The following is a 17,190-nucleotide window of genomic DNA, read 5'->3' on the forward strand; positions in this document are numbered from 1 at the left end:
CATCCTGTTTTTTTATAAACAAACATTCGTCATGAGATGAGTTAAAAAAACTTAGTTTAATCAAGAAAACCTTCAAAGTCAAAAAACAGTTTCTTCCAGATTGTTTCAAACCATACAAGCTCTTTTTCAATTTACAAACAAATGTTTTTCCATTTTCATCCAAAAATTCAGAACCTTCTGGTTGTTTACTGATTACAACATCTTCAATTGGAGCATTTAAATAAGCAGTTTTTTTGTCCATTTGTTTTAATTGATAACCATTAGAAATAGCCAGACACATCAAAATTCTAATGGTTGAAAGTCTAGTTCTAGATGAGTATGTGTCATAAAAATCTTTTGCCAAAACTTGGCTAAAACCCTTTGCAACAAAACGAGCTTTATAGTGACATATATCACAATCAAGACCGAATTTTAAAGCAAAATGCCATGTACTTCCTACTGGTTTTTCACCACTTTTCACTAAGGACCAAACATTGTTTTTCAACCAAAGACTCGTACTCATTTTTCCTTGCTTCAAACCAATTTGGATTTTGCAAAGCCTCATCAACATTTTTTGGAAGCAAAGGATCGATTGCGAGTTGACTCAAAAAAGAGACTTCATTTGAATCATTATCAGTGTCTTCGACCAGTTTTTGTGCTTTCTTATGTTTGAAATAATATTCATTTTCATTAAATCTCACATTTCTCGACTTTCGAATTTTGAGTTTCCCCTTTTCGTCTTCAAAACCAATCAAATAACATTTACTATTATCAGAATTCCCAAGCAGAATTCCCTTTTTTGGGGTTTGATCTAATTTTTTGCGAAATGTTTTTCAATATGCATAAATTGCACACATCCAAAAAGTTTGATAAAATATAAATTAGGTTTTTCATTGTGCATCATTTCAAAACGTGTTTTATCAAGAGCTGAATGCAAAAGCATGTTTTTGACGTAAAATCCATGTTCAAAGCATACGGCCCATATTTTTTGTCCAAGCAAGCGTTGTCTGAGAAACAGCCAGCGAGTCATAGCAACAGAAGTTCCCCAAATTCTTTCAATTTTTCCATCCTCTTGTGGAGTATATGGAGCAGATTTATCAAAACGAATTCCTTGGTTTCTACAATAGCGCTTAAACTCATTTGAAATGTATTCTCCGCATTCGTCAGAAACTAAAGTTTTCCAACATCAGCATAAAACTGTTTAAATTTATCCAAGACCTCGTCTCTTTTTTCATGAAGTAAAGTTTCGAGAAGCGACTGAAACTATCTACAAATCCATTGGGATAACAATGGCTATCCACAGCTTCAGGAGAAATTTTTCCTAAGACATCCATATGCACAATGACTAAACTTTTTTCGCTCTTGTCATGCTATCTTTGGGAACAGGCTGTCTTTTCGACCTAATTAACTCACAAACTTCACAACACTCAATTTTTGAATCACCTATTTTCAAACCCTCAACAAATTCTGGCAGACGTTTCAAATCAAAAGAATTGTTATGTCCCATCTTTGCATGCCACATTTGTAAACTGTCAACATTAGAGCAATTTTCATTAGAACAAGGATAAGTTTTCCACACAAACCATCCATTTTCAACGTCAAAAGGAAACGAAACTTTATTAAAAACAAGTTTGAGTTTTTCACCGAGAGGAACATCAACACCCGCTTCTCTAAGTTCTTAAACAGAAAATAGGTTTTTTGAGTTATCAGTTACGAATAAAGCATCTTTAAAAACAAATTTTTTCAATTCTTCATTGCTGTTCTTAGCGAAAAACTCATTATCCCCTTTTCCTTATATTGCAGAGTGGGTTTTGTTGGCAATGTGAATTATGCCAGAAAAATTTTTATCCAGGTTAGCAAAAGTACTTTTTATCTGTAATCATGTAGTTTGTTGCACCAGAGTCAATGATAAAATCTTGGTGTTCAACTTAATTCTCACTCGAGAAAAAACTAGAACTTTCCTCTTCTCGTTCTTCCGATACTGAATTTTGACTTTCTTTCGAATTATTTTTTCGTTCGTTTTTCACTGCATGGGAATCAAATTTTTTGTAAGTGAAACAGTTCTTGGCAATATGTCCCAATTTTGTGCACTTAAAACAGGTTACTTTTTAATTAGATTTCTCTTTAATATGTTCCGATTGTTGTGCACGACAAATTTTTGCAATTTGCCCCCTCTTGTAACAATTAAAACAAGTTCGATCATGGGCACAGAAAACCGATTCTGATTTCTCCGTATTTCTGTTGTTGCGTTTCTCACTTTCAAAATTTATCAAACCACATTTAATTTCATCCAAGGTTTTATCTTGACCATAATTTACCGGAGTTTAAAAACTTTCAATTTCACGAGGAATTCCCTTCAAAAGTATCGAGACAAATATTTCTTTCACTCATTGACTCATCGACTTCGAAAAGTTTAACTGCATGTTGTACTAAAGTAATGCTTATGTTGAATACTTAGCTTAACTAAGCTAAGTATTCAAACTGCATCATTCTAAAAATAGAATGATGCAATTAACTGAACCATTCATATTGTCTAAAATGTCCGTTCAGTCAAACGGACATTTTACCGTTCAGCCAGCATGACGGGAATTATCCCGTTCTGAACACTATATATAGCAAAGCAAAAAGCACAACTTTGAGAAAATAAGAATTAACAACTCAGAGAAACTGAGAACTGAGAAATTGAGAAAGTAATCTCAAACAATAGTAATTCAAATCTGAATTGCCAAACCCTTTCTCAACTACATCGAATAACGAATAGTTAGAGATATTATCCAAATCAGAACTTTATTCAACAAAGGATAAATAGTTACTGATAATAATTCAAGTTAGTGAAGTTTTTACTAACTTTCCCGATCTTCTCCTTTTTATGAGTTAACTTTTATAACTTTAAGTTTTTAACTCTTATAACCTCACAACTTTACTTGTAAATTTATCTATGTCAGATTTCTATAAAGATTATATTAAATTTATAACTAGATCAATTAGTCAAATTTACTTACTTAGATCAATAAATACTTTTATGAGACTTATCAGGCTTAGAAAGATAGCATATGCATATACTAGGAGTACGACCATCGAGTCGGATGTTTGAACCTTCGCAACCCATACCCTCTAGCATAATGTCCTCGGCTCTAGTTATATAGTCCACTATGCTTTCGTTATTGTATTTTCTCAAATTTGTAAAATCAGATATTAGTTTTTGTAAACGCGGCCTCTCAAAACTTTTAAACCTCTTACACAACACGCTCCAAGCATCGGATCCTTTTCCCCTAAGTGGTCGCAAAAAAAATTGATTTTTTGTCGAGGCACTGAACAAGTTCATACCATATGGCTCTCTGTTTTTCGTCAAAAATCTTTTTTCCCTTTCTATCGGCCGCATCAATTTGCTCCTGTGAAGTTCGTCCCCTCAGCGTAGGTATAAACTCCCTATATCATACAGTGCCGTTAAGAATTTGTTTCGACTTCAAAACATACATTCGTGCCTGAAACTGTTCAGAAAAATAGACAAAGTCTTCTTCTTTACCGCTAACAGAAAGCTTATCAATTGTTTTGCTATTCATGTTTAAAAGGGGAGCTATTATTGTGTGTTAAGAAAAATTATGAAAATAAAAGTTACACGTTCAACAAAGTAATATTAAAGTTTTAAGTTTAAATCTATCCGTACACTCTATCGAACAAACGTATTAAACCACTAATTTAAAGAACACCAAACAGGTCTTTCTTTAATCAGACTTTCAAAAAATTTTCTATTTTCCTTTCAACAAAACTAATTTTATCCTAATTTTAAAAGCAACAGTATCTTAGTTTTTGGAAAAACACAAAGCTTAAACGTCTTTTAAATGTAAACTATTCACCACCGGACAGTCTTTATTTATGAAACTTTTTGACCTTCACTTACAACTTCTTAATAACAAAGCAGAGTCTGCAAAAATTCGTCGCTATACGAAATAAAATATTTAGAAAGCAGTGCTTTTCGAAAGCTAAATGAGAAATTCTGTCTACTTAGATAAAAGATGACCCATTTTGTTTGTGAATGTAATTTCCTTGACAAAGTTGGAGTGGACATTGAACAATTTTGCCACTGATTCCCCCACTGCCACTAAGCACGATGAGGACGAATCCTCCAGATAATTTCTCAAACACTAGCTTAAACTTTTCTCTTACGCATGAGCCAACTTTTGCAGAATTATTTAAGCAAGCTTTCTATACATCATGTTTTAATATGCTGCTGCTATCTTCGACGACATTGAAGGTTTTCATATGTTTCGAATGTTGTACACGATGTTACATGTCCTGCAGGGACTGTGACCAAAATCGCTTTTACAAATTCAATCTGTTTTACAGATCGATTTATCCTTTTTAATAAACGAACTTTTCAATCGACCCTTTTTTAATCGACCTTTCTGTTAAATCACGAATGGTTTTCACACACCCGTAATCAAGCTTTGACGCACGCTAGAACCTTTAACTTTATAAATATCAAGCATAAAATTAATTCATTCAATCAACAGTTTCAAAGTTTAACTCTTTTTCTCTCTCTCACTATCTTCTCTCTCTCTCTCTCTCTCTCTCTCTCTCTCTCTTTGTCACTCTATCAAACAGGCAGGCCACCCCTTCTCGTCTTGTCTCACTTGTCAGTTTTCTGGGCCCGTAACCTATTGGTGAGGTTAGAGGTGCACGCAGAATGCGCAGCTGTTTGGAATATCAATTTAGTGTTGTTTGGGTGGCAAATATACGTAGTAAATCAGCTTATATAAATAGTGTAAAATACCCGCCAAAACTTGAATTGGATGTCTGAAATTAGCTCTAAGTTAGCGCATGTGCTTTATCACTTTTAACTTTCGGAGTCATGCTGAAAACCATGACATAGAGGAAGCATCAAGATGACAGGACAGTGAATGATTGGAACACCAACTCGCGTATTGTGAACAACTAATTGTAGTTTTGTCCCGTTTGCTGCTTCTGGGTACTACTTTATAGGCCTTTCCGTTTTGATCTTCGTGCTGACAAAGAGTTCTGCTTTGACACTAGGTTCAATCAAAAAAAAGTTGTCTGTTAGGGGTCTATGCAGTTGCAACTACTGTGAAAAAGAACCAGTACTGGATTCGAACCAGCATCTCTTACTTGCAAGCCTAGTGTGCTACTCATTTACACCAACTAGTCTTAAGCTCTCGAGCTTGGGCATCTCTTATAACCCGTTCTCACGTTCATTCTTGTTCCTCAAGGCTTAAATCCTCTAGCCAAGTATACATTGAACAAGAAGAGCTTCTTGTCAAGCTATGCCAAGCTTATCTTATGCATAATTTACATTAGGTTGTTCTCTCTCAGCCATCTAACATTGTCAGATGGACTATTTTTTCTCTACAGAGAAGAGGACCTATTAAAGAGCGCTGAAATCTTTCCAAAGTTGATAATATGGATATACGATTAATGTACGATAGAAAATTTATTTAAATGTTGTTCGTCATTTGGGGTGCATTATTAGCGGCGTTCAAGTTGTCTCCTAATAACGTCCGGATTTGAGGACAGAGTTTATTGTTTCTTTGGGTCTTTCGCATTATAGCTTCCCAGCTTAGTGGTCAGATAAGCTATAGCTCCCCTAATCATGGTAATTATACAAAAATGGGGGGCTATAATTTTGTTGGGGAGCTATATTGGTAAGAACCGTTTCTTTTGCCTAGATTCGATGACTTATTAATAACTTTGGTTGCCGGAGCTGGCTGCAGATCAATATCTGGATGCCGCAATTTTCTGGAGCAACTGGCCGTCCTTCCAAAGTTTCAAATTTTTGAAGCTTCAGTTCAGTTCGATCTTTTTCCTGTTCTAATAATAGTAGATTTGAAAAACTAAGGTTTGGTTCTACAAAAACCGCCATTCACAACCTACGGGTTGATTTGCGCTTAAAGTTTTTCGAGTACCTGAGTCTGAGCTATATTATTCAGTCAGAGGAGGTTGACTAACTATTTTTTGTTTTTTTTTTCGTTTGAACAATTGGAGTTGTGATTTTTTGGTTCTTTCTGAATGTTATGCAATTTGCTCATAGATTAAATCTTGAATGAACTCTTTCTGGGCAAAGTTGACTTTCTAACTTGCATGTTAGAAAAATATCGGAAATTTTTTATCAGATAACATACACCTATGAATAATATACTTTATTGCAATTTAGGCTTTGAGTTTAATGAACGCCTAATATCTTGTAACTCTAAATGATGTTTTGTAAAACTTTATTCGCGGGTCAACAGTAGAAATTTTCTATCTCACAGAAAGATTGAATTTAATTTATTTGTCTCATTCATATTTAGGATATGGATCATGATAGTTTATCATTTCTTGCTTTCATTTCGAGCTTAAAAGAAACAACTTTTTTCAAGACTTTACTCTGTTTTGTGATGATGTTTACACTGGTACTATAGTTTTGTAAGCCATGGCAGAGGAGATAAATGTCTTCAAAAAATCATAAACTGGCAAAAAATGCGGCATTTGAATTGTGGCTGTTGAACTATATCGTCAGTCGGTGTAGAAACTTTGAGGGGACAAAGGGTTGTGTAACGTAAGGTACAGATTCCCGCCACGAGACGTCAAAACGAGGCACTTAACCATTAATAACTATGGGCTTCCAAAGTTAATTTTACCGAAAAGCAATAATAGTCAGTCTGTCGGTGAACATTTTTGTCCTTTTGAGTTAGTTACTTTTGCTTAACTTTCCGAGTATGTATCCAATTACTTTCTACTGTAACCTTAGTAGATGGCGCATTTTTAGCTCAGAAAAATTTTCCAAGTAAGATTCCAATTTGTTGAACCAAATCAGATCCCTTTGAATGTGAACCATTGTGGTGTTTTCATCAATGCTCTCGTGTACCCTGAAAATTTGACAAAATTGCCCCTTTTCTTTTGATGTGTAAGATTTGTGGAGCCAAAAGCTTTCATTATCCGTCAATGAAACATTAGATTTTTGTGCCATTTTATTCTTCTGTTGCGCTCAAATGCTCACTCTGTAAGAAGTCTTAACCAAGAGTTGCCATGCAAATTTTTGTCGCAGTCTTCGACGGACTATTCAGTTGGGTTGCCTTCAAACAAAATTAGGCTCATATTATATCTTTGCATTAAAATAAATCTTTTTTTGAATATCTTTCATCTATTTTGTTTTCCAAATGAGCCAATGAGGCTTCTGATTTGCTTCTGCAGGTCAGATTGGCTTCTCCCTCTGTCATCACTAAGGTGAGCAGTGATTGTATTAGCTTTGGTGATCCCAGACACCTGCCAATTTCTGTTTGGTTATTTGTTTGTTTAACTGCAACAACTGAGGAAAAACGTATTCCATATTTGGCTTCCAGTGTTCACAGAAAAAACAAATTTATATGAGGGTTCTTGTCTGTTGTAAAACTTTCTGAAGTAGAAACAGTCTCTCCCTTTAATTGGCTTTTATATACAATTTGCACACTGTTCGGTTTGAGTTGTACAAAGTGGCGTTGAGTAGAAGGGTAAACGTTTTGGTATCACCAATGATTTTTGACAAGATATTTTTTCAATTTTAATGATTTGTGTAATTGCTGTAGACTCTGCAGGAAATCTGCCGTTATTCTGTTCTTCAACAATAAAGGAGGCTCCAATAACCATAGTATCTGAATTTCAGAGGTTGTTAAACCACTGGCTATGCGAGCAGTGGGGTCCAGATCCCCTATCGTTCAATTCAGAAATCTTTTTGTAAGTTTCCACCAGTTTACATGAACAGTTTGTAGCTAACAATTTTTGAGCTTGGTTAGACTTGATCTGTCCAAGCATTGCCGTCCTGTCAGTACATAATCTCCTGCTCTCCAACGTAATAGATATCGTGTTCAGTCAAGATACCGCAAATTAGAGCTCTCGGAGTCTTTGGTTCAAGTTCTTGTTTTGTAATTTGGATCATTCTCATTTGGGCTCACACTGAAATTATTTGACCTGTCTGTGTTGGTTGTGTTGGCGCAGACTACTACGTGTGTAGATGGTTTTAAAGAATTAGTTAAATTGTGCAAACTATAAACTTTCTGTGCACATGGGATCAGAACCTGCCAAAACTCAACTGGAAAACTTGTTTTGAACTCCCAGTGTCATTGCTGGTATTGAATTACATTTTTCTGATATATTTTGATCCCAGTTCAAACTCTCCTTGGCGATCATTTGACGTATGCATTTGACGCTGAATGACTAAAAGTAAGACGGATCAAATAGGGTCACATAACGACGCAGTCATGGATACATCTATGCTTGTTTGATTTTACGGTTATCTTTTTTCAAATTTGCTTTTGCCAGCAGCAGATTCGTCGGAGAGACGTTCAAGTTTTTAACCGACATCTGATGTGTTTTCAAACAGTAGAGATTCTGTTTTTCCGCTAAATGTTTTTCTGCTAAGAGTATCGGTACCGTTGCTGAAAAACGTTTTCAGGTGGGAAAAATTGTTTAGAGAACAGTTGCTCTCCTCGAGCCTTTTTCTATTGATGTGAAAATCTGAACAAAACATCCACAAAACATCTGAACAAATACTTGGAATGATGTCGAAAATCTTTCGGATGGTGTTCTTTGTTTCCGTTTGCTTAGACCGCATTATTAATTGCTACCTAAATGTACATCGCATCTATCTTCTGTTTTGTGGTTTTAGGTTGTCAGATTGACGAAGTGGTGCATGGAGATTGCAAAAACTGTCTGGTTTGGTGAGAGGCATCTCTTCTAGGAAGCAGCTTTAAAAATCACGCATCTTTAGTTCTCTGTTTTTTTTTGTTGATAGCTAGTAGTTTGGCATGTACCACATCTCTAAGGTCACGTCAGTTTACTGTCGTCATGCGATTGCTTTGCAGCACACGTCATTGAAAAATTGGTATGAAATAATTAATGAGTAGACTGACGTTTTCTCTATGATAAATCCACGTTATCTGTCATCTGTTATCGTTCACATTTGTAAGGAGTCGTTAGTATTGAGTCCTCAATTGTTATCTGTCTAGAATTATTCCTCTTGTTGTCTTGACTGGGTTCACAGGTTTGTATATCCGAAAAAACTAGAAAAAATGCTAACCGGTATCCTGTGTAATTTTATTTGCGTACTGGAACAAGTAAAAGAGCGGCTTTCAAAACTTCTATTGATTGCTCTAAAAATCTTCTAGATCGGGGTCCGCTACAGCTCAGACAGAGGAGCGTTGATCCACAGGAAGTTAATGTTTTGTGGAATGGCAGCGCCTTGTGCCAAGAAACGCGTCAAACCCAACGAGATTCTCTATTTTTCATTAACAAAACGTTTCTTTTCTGATACTTTTTTCAGACAATGTTTCAACACAATTTTAATTTAAAAACTCAGAGGGAAATGTTTTGCACCTGAAATACGTCAACTAATGTGTATACAGTAACAAATATTATGACAAAATCAGAGTGATGGAGTGAAGCTATTGCAATTGTGACTATCTATCAGTATGTCCGCCGAAAATTGCAATTGGACGTGTAATGTCTCCGTGAGCTCAAATGTTGGGAGCGTATGCGATCGATTTACTGATAGCTGTGTTACTCTCCAGGTGAGCATTTCAGTTTTTACTGAAGAGTTTTGCAAAAAAAACAGTATGGATTTGGGGATCCAAAAGATATATTCTCACGTTTTTTGCTACATTTCTTTTTTGTGGAGGCATCAACGTTTGCTCTGGCTATTTTCTTGAACATCGTTCCAGTGGAGGATTTTTCGTGGAGAGTTCAGTTTCTGTGCTTATTTCAGTGGAATAAAAAAAAAGGTTAAAATTTATAGCATCATACTTTAGCTTCAATTTATTTTTTCTGTACACAAGTTTTCCGGAGGTATCTTTTTTTGCTGTAATTTTAATATCTGTTTTCTAAATCATGAAGGGGTGTTTCAAATCTCCTCATCTTGTTCGATTCCAATTCGCAATCACAGCTGACTGCGAGATTTTGATTTAATCTCCATGTAGCATGGAATAACAGAAACCATTGCATCTTTCAAGAAATGATTTTTATTTCAGAAGAGCTGAAAGAATCTTAAAGAACTTTGTGAGTTGACAAAAAAATTTTGATAAAAACCAATGCCGAGAATCTCTGAGGTATTTTTTAATCAATTCTTTTTGCAGCTAAAATTTTAATATAAACTGACTAAGTTAGTATACCCAAAAAAAAACTAGAATAGAGATGCTAATCGGTTTTATCTGTACTTTTATTGGCGTACTGGAACAAGTAAAAGAGCGGCTTTCAGAACTTCTATTAGTTGTTCTAAAAATCTTCTAGATCTGGGTCCGTTACAGCTCAGACAGAGGGGGCGTTGATCCTCAGGAAGTTACTGTTTTGTGGGAGGGCAGTGCCTTGTGCCACGAAAAGCGGCAAAACAAATGAGAATCTCTATTTTTCTTTGAGAAACGTTCCTTTTTTGAAACTTTTTCGGAAATTGTATTCAACACAAATTTAATGTACAACGTTAGAGGAAAATGTTTGCACTGAATTACGTCAACTAATTTGTACAGGAACAAATTTTGTGACACAATCAAAGTTGTGGAGTGAGGCAATTGCAATTGTGACCGTCTGTCAGTATCTCCACCAAAAATTGCAATTGGATGTGTAATGTCTCCGGGAGCTCAAATGTTGGGAGCGTATGCGATCGATCGAGTGATAGCTGTGTTATAAATTCCACTGTCTAGTGAACCATCAATGAAGTAGCCAAAATTTGCTTGCAAAAGATTTTGCGATTTTTTTTTGTTGATCCTTTGCCAAGCTTATGAGAAAATTATGATCTGGTTGTAAGATTGCATGAAAATTGTATAATATGATGACCGCAAATAAAAGACAATCTATGTACGGCTTGCGAAAGATTGCATGCGTGACTTGGGCAAAAAAGAAACAAAAAAAACTAGAGAAATGTTTTCTGCAGAGAATATAAAGTGGACCCAATGAAGGCTGGCATTGAATGGTTAAGCACCGTTTACAGGGTATCATGACAAAGCACATGATTGGCATATGAATTAGACACTTTTAAACCGATTATACTTTCTAAAGACACATATCGCTCGTGTTTTGAACGTTTTTAATTGTTTGACGTAGGCTCCAAACTAGTTTCCGCTCCCTTGAACAGAAAGTTATTTACTATTGCTACACGTTAAAACACACCCAAATTAATTTAAGCTGATTTGCTAAGATATGTTGATTTCACTCTGAAGTCGAATCAGGATTTGAATCGTAGATTCATAAGAAACCTGTACTACGAGTTGTCACATAACACATTACTATGTAGGAAAAATACCTACACATTTTATCGTAGAAGTTGAATACTGTCAAAAAACCAAGATGGTGGATCAGGGAAACAAAATAGACGCAAGAAACTTTAGTTAGAACCCTCTATCTCCTTTATTTATAAATGTTTTATTGTTCTGTCTTTATAATTCTGAACAATTTACATATTTCTGCGTAGGGGAACCAAAGAGTAATGTTTTATGAATCGATTTTCCAAATTTCAAGCTAAATTGAGGCATTTGTTTGTCTCAATTGACCTTTGCCTAATGGAATGTTTCGTATTGCTACTTTTGTTATTTTGCACAAATTTCCGTAATTGTTTGAGAAAACAAATGTTCGACTAAACTTTTGTTCAAACAATTTCAGAGATCAAAAGCTATCCAAAAGGTGGCGTAATTACCACAGTTCGGTGAAAAAAAACTCAAAATAGATTTAACAAAAGAAGAAGTTTCGCTTGCCTAAAAACTTTTTACCAAATAGTGTGGATGGACCAAGAACAAAGCAAAGTAAGGTACAGAAATGGGTGACTATGGAAAAATAACCATGATTACAAGCAAAAGTGCAATCACGTATATCATTCTTGTTTACGACCATACGGGGGACCAGGGTCAAATATGGATGTGTGCATTTCTGACAGTAGTCAATTTTTTTTTCAAATTTGAGTCACATTTGGAGACCTCCATACCAAAATTTCACTATACCTGTTATTGAGCAAGTGTGGATAGCAGTGACAAAATTTTTCACTCTTGTTCACTCCCCTCGTCACTCTTGTTCACTCTTCACTGTTTTCCACAGTTGAAGTGACTAATTATTATGATGGCGATAAATAGAATGTAATGAATGAAGGTCTAACTGGTGATTATTTCCAGAATTATTCCTCACAAAACTAAATGTGGATTAAGAAGGCAATTAGAAGTTTTGCAGCTTCCCATATCACGCTCATGAAGAACAATTAAGTCTTTCAATTTTGCCGCTTAAAATTACTCATGAATTTCAACCATATCTATTTTTGACTAATTACCCTCTCAAAGTCGTTGACAATGGTAACGCGTACCCGTAAATACGAGTGACCAAATTCACACTTTTTCATCAATTATGTTCACGCAAAACAAAAATGTGTAACGAGGTATCGCCACTGTTATCTACACAAAACAGCCTGAAATATAGCAAAAATGCCTTTTTGCTTCGTAATAATCACAATCGACAAAAGTTAGAAAATCGATTTCTGAAAAAAAGTACTAACTGTAAACTTTTTCACATTTCGATCAGCTGCTGCCACTTCACATCTGATCATAAACTCCCCGAACACCCTTCCACCATGCATAAACTTGTACATGTTGCCGAGATGAGCCCATTCCGCTTTCACTGTCGAACTACCCACCCGACACCACAAACTACCCAACTCGTCTCGGTTTTTCGAACCAACTCCACGAATGGCGCAGTTTTCCACGACTACTAAAGCAGTGATTCGGGTTCGATTGTCGATTTCTCGGTTGTCGTGAAATGCTGAGAACAGGTGGACTATAAGGGGTCTGAAATCTCTGGGAAATGTGTGGCTATTGTTTGGCAGAATTGGGTTTGTTAGTTCGAACCTGATGAACTGATTTGCAGCTGGAGTATCCTGAAAATGAAAACAAGCTCATATAGAACATCTATCTATATATTAATCGCGTAGAAACATAAGGCGGCATGTTTTAGAGGCATCACTGAGCAGCATGTTTTAACAGTACTACCGAAGATCACGGTTAAGAGGTTGCTTAATTGGGGTTAATGACCGAAAAAGAGCGCTTTAAGGTTATTGACCGATTAATGTTTCTAAGAGGTCATTGACCGAAAAAACTTGCCAAAAGGTCATTGACCCAAAATGTTGCTAAGAGGTGCCATCTACCGAAAAAAGCTTTGCGAAAAAACTTGTTGCCGAAATTTCTTTTTAAAGAAAAATACAATAATCGGTGTTTCAATAAATAAAAACATGTGTCGAAGAAATTATTGGCCGACTAGTTGTTCAAAAAAAGGTCTGTGAACAAAAATTTCATCGGAAAACGGTCTGCTACCGAAAAGCGTTTGATACTGAAGAGGTATATGATAATTGAAATTGTTTCAAGACAAAGAGGGTTTATGACCGACAAAAAAAACATTCTTTTTCGTAAATCATTGTCAAAAAATTATTGTTGATGAAAGAGTTTGCCTTGAAAAATTGTGAAAAAAAAATCACTCAAAGAAAACTTTAAGGATTAAAAGGTGGACGACGGCACTTTTTTTGTCAAAAATTCATTGTACGAAAGTTTTTTAATAAAGAAGAATTCACGGAACAAAATATGTGAAGTCTAAAAGACCCAAAAGGTGCCGATGCAAAAACCAATGATAGGTGCCAAAAAATTATAAATAACAAAATTGAGGTCTTGAAACAAATACAAACTTTTCAGCGGTCAGCAGAGGACTTTTTTGTTAAGGGCTGTTAATAAAAAATTGTTGCATATAGAACGTGATAGGTATATAATTTTTCTTTAATTGTTTGTAGAAATTGTTGTTGGTGGCACTAACCAGCCCTTAATTTCAGTTCTGTGTTTGTTGACTTCCTAAAAGCATTCGCAAAGGCTTGCCAAAGATTTCTTTTTATCAGTTGGGCTCATCCACTGTGATCTCCTTAGCACATTCATTTTCTTTTGGAGAACAAGAGTTCATTGTCTCACACAGGATCTGTTTTCTCTATTTTTATCTCTGCCTGTCTTCATTTTCCTTCTCTATGTTTCTTTTTTTTTAATGTTGTGCGATCTTCTATTTTTCTGCTCTTCAGGTGTTTTCTCTAACTGTGATATTTTCTTTTTGCACTCAAAATTTTTGCCTTTTGGGCTTGCTCACTATCTCGATGTTCTTGTTTTCTTTCTCTCTCTCTCTCTCTCTATATATATATATATATATATAATATGTATATATATTTATATAAATATATCATGGTTTCGGCTTATTTTTTTGATTTCCCATTTTCTTTCATTCTATCGCGTTTGTTTTTCTTGCGTTTTTTCTTTTGCTCACTTTGCTTTTCCTGCTTGCTCTCTCTCTCTCCCTCTTTCTCTCTCTTTTTTTTCTCTGTTGTTTACTTACTTCTTCTTTTCTTTGTTTGTCTGTTTTTGACTCAATTTTTTGGTTGCTTTTGTCTTTTTTGCGTTGGGTTCCTGATGTTCTGATGGTTCTGTGTGCATTGTATGCTTTCCGCTCTCTTCAATTTCATTTTTTCGTCCTCTTCTTCTCTTTAATTCCTTTTTTGTGCTTTTTTGCTCCCGTTGGCTTTCTCCCACATTTTTGTTTCTTTTCTGTTTTCTTTCTCGGCTTTCTATCTTATTTTGTTCTGTCTTTTTGGGTTTTTTTGTGTTTTTAAATCTATTTGCTCTTCGACTCATATATATCGCTGCTATCGATCTTTCTCTACCTCTTTATACCTCAATCTTTGTTTTGGTTTTTCAGTTCTCTGTGAGAACGTCTATTACTCTTAACTCGCGCAATGCCTTTTTTTGACATAATTGGCTCCCCTTCTTCATTTTTTGTTGGTTTGTCCAAAAAAGTTTTCCAAAAAAATACATTGAAATGATCGCATGTACAATAGTTATCACGAATAATTCTTCAGTAAGAATTTTGACTATTAAAGTTCTAAGATAAGATGCATTCAGGTAGCGTTTTTGGACCTGCTAGTTATTATAATTCCCGAAAATAGTAAAGGGATAAAATGTCAATTACCCCACCTCGTTATTGACAATGGTGAACAACAATAACTTTTGAACTATGCAACGCCCGCGAGCTTAGTGGGTGCATAATGCTTGTTAACATAAGGGCACGCACGTCATTACCTCATCTTGATTTTCTTTGCACCGAGACGTGTGTTTCATAAGTTGTGTGTGTGTGTGTGCGTGTGTGTGTGTGTGGTGTGTGTGAGTGTGTGTGTGTGTGTGTGTGTGTGTGTGTGTGTGTGTGTGTGTGTGTGTGTGTGTGTGTGTGTGTGTGTGTGTGTGTGCGTGTGTCGTGGGGGGGGGGGGGTTTAACAGACAACAGAAGAGATCCGGCCCCTTCTTTTGATAACTTTAATGATTGCTGCAAAATTTGCTGGAGAAAATTTTTAGCCTTTGTTGTTTTTTAATTGAATAGTTATTTTTGATTTTGAAAGTCCCCATTTTTTAGTGTCAGGATCCATGCTTTTTTGCCAAAAAACCGTCTCTAGCTAAATGTTATGATGAAGACAATTCTGGCTGTCATACAACTAATAAGTTAAAACGTTCTTCTTCAGCAAAACAACAATCAAAATTAATTTTATCGAAGAAAGCGTTGAAAAGGATTAAACTGAATTAGCTGAAAAAACTATTCTGATGAAAGATGAACTGAATGATCAAAAAGTTGACAAATGAACTGACATAAATTTCCTAGTTTAGTTTAATTTTGCACAATTTTTGAATTTTCTCATCTAATTATTATTTAGAATTTCTTTTAAAACAGTTATGCGATGCTTGCGGGATTTGAGAGCATGCCATTTTGGTGAAAATTTGATTTGTCAACTTACCTTTGGTGGCTGAAATCGGCGCTGAAATCTGTTCATTAAAAAGAAAGCAGAAGGCGGATGTACAACAATGTCATCGAGTAAATTGCTAATTATAAAAAGTACGCAACAAATTAAAAAAGTACGAAACGAGCGTCTCAGTTTTTGAATCATGGCGGAGTGAAATAAAAACATTTTCAGCCAGTAATTTTGGACTTGAAAAGTAGTCCAGGATTTTTAGTCCAAGTCTAAGTATCATAATATAAGTTGAAATGACAACAGCGTGAATTCAATATGTTTTTATTTAGTTGCGCTTTTTACATACATGAGCATCATTTAACAAATATATGGTCCACAGATATTAAAACAAAATTGTTTTGCTCAAAATCATGGAACCGCTTAATCATCCTAAAGACATGTTTACCAAAATAGAGTGCGGAAAGTTGGCATCAAGCTATTACCGACCTAGCTAGAAATAAACATAGTTAATAGAAAATAAATTAGAAAACTTTTCAAGTGATGGAAAACGAGATATAATTTTAAATTGATTATTTTAGTTGAGTTGTAGCCCAAGCCAAGGTCACAGACTGAAATTAACTCTATTCACACCCCTGGCTTTCAAGAGCACATCGGGCACTTCCTGTAAAAATTGCTCTCTCTGGACAGCCAAAAAGACGTACGAAAATCTAGACAAAGGTATGAACAAAATGTGATGAGAAGTATCTCTCTGTACTGTAACGGTGCGAAAGAGTTTTTTCTGTCGAGGACAGTCTAATCTTGTACGCATGGAAGATTGATCAGAAGTCATGTCATGCGCATTTAAGGGAAAACTAGAAAAATAAAACGTCAAAGAAAATCAAACTGGCGATCGCAAAAAACAAAAAAAAGGAAAAACAAGATTTGGATGACAATACCCTAAAAAACTTACAACCAGAGTATATAAAAAAGTCTCGGAAAAGGAAATTTTTTACAGAGAAAAACGAAATGGTCAAAGAAAATCGAAATGGTGTTACTGGAAAACACTAAGTCAGATATCAAACAAAAACAAGGCGGCTCGTTAATGTGCGTTCGCACATGATGTTCCGACCCGAGCTCATTTACATTTTTGACTTAATTGTCAACCAAATGAAGAAATAACAAAAACGGATGCTTGAGTTTAAAACAATCGTTAAATAACCTATCTACTAATTGAATTACATAATGCCATGCCTTATTACAGCGCCAATGAGATCTGAACTTAAGGAGACTACGAGACAAAAAGACAACAAAAAAATAGCAAAAACAAAAATTTCACGGCAAAAACTGAATATCTAAATTTAAAAGCACATAGTAACAACGTTAAAATGCAAAATGCTGTCAGATAAAACCTTAACTTCAAATTTAATTTGTCCTAACTATACATTAGAAGGAAAAATTTCTTAATCAGACTATGTTAC

At 35.2% G+C, this 17,190-nt stretch overlaps 1 protein-coding gene across 1 annotated transcript in view; it reads right to left on the bottom strand.

Moving 5' to 3' along the window:
* LOC142341471 (uncharacterized) overlaps positions 1 to 16,015 on the bottom strand; it is a 71,343-nt gene extending 55,328 nt beyond the window's left edge. Inside the window, exons 1-2 of the mRNA XM_075392432.1 lie at positions 15,779 to 16,015; positions 12,473 to 12,850 (exon numbers count right to left, since the gene is read on the bottom strand). Coding sequence (XP_075248547.1) covers positions 12,473 to 12,850; positions 15,779 to 15,949 — 549 coding nt within the window. The 5' untranslated portion in view covers positions 15,950 to 16,015. The remainder of the gene's footprint in view (positions 1 to 12,472; positions 12,851 to 15,778) is intronic.
* Between the last annotated feature and the right edge of the window lie 1,175 nt (positions 16,016 to 17,190).

Source organism: Convolutriloba macropyga, chromosome 6, assembly GCF_964194025.1.
Source record: "Convolutriloba macropyga chromosome 6, txConMacr16.3, whole genome shotgun sequence".
Classification (NCBI taxonomy): domain Eukaryota; kingdom Metazoa; phylum Xenacoelomorpha; order Acoela; family Convolutidae; genus Convolutriloba; species Convolutriloba macropyga.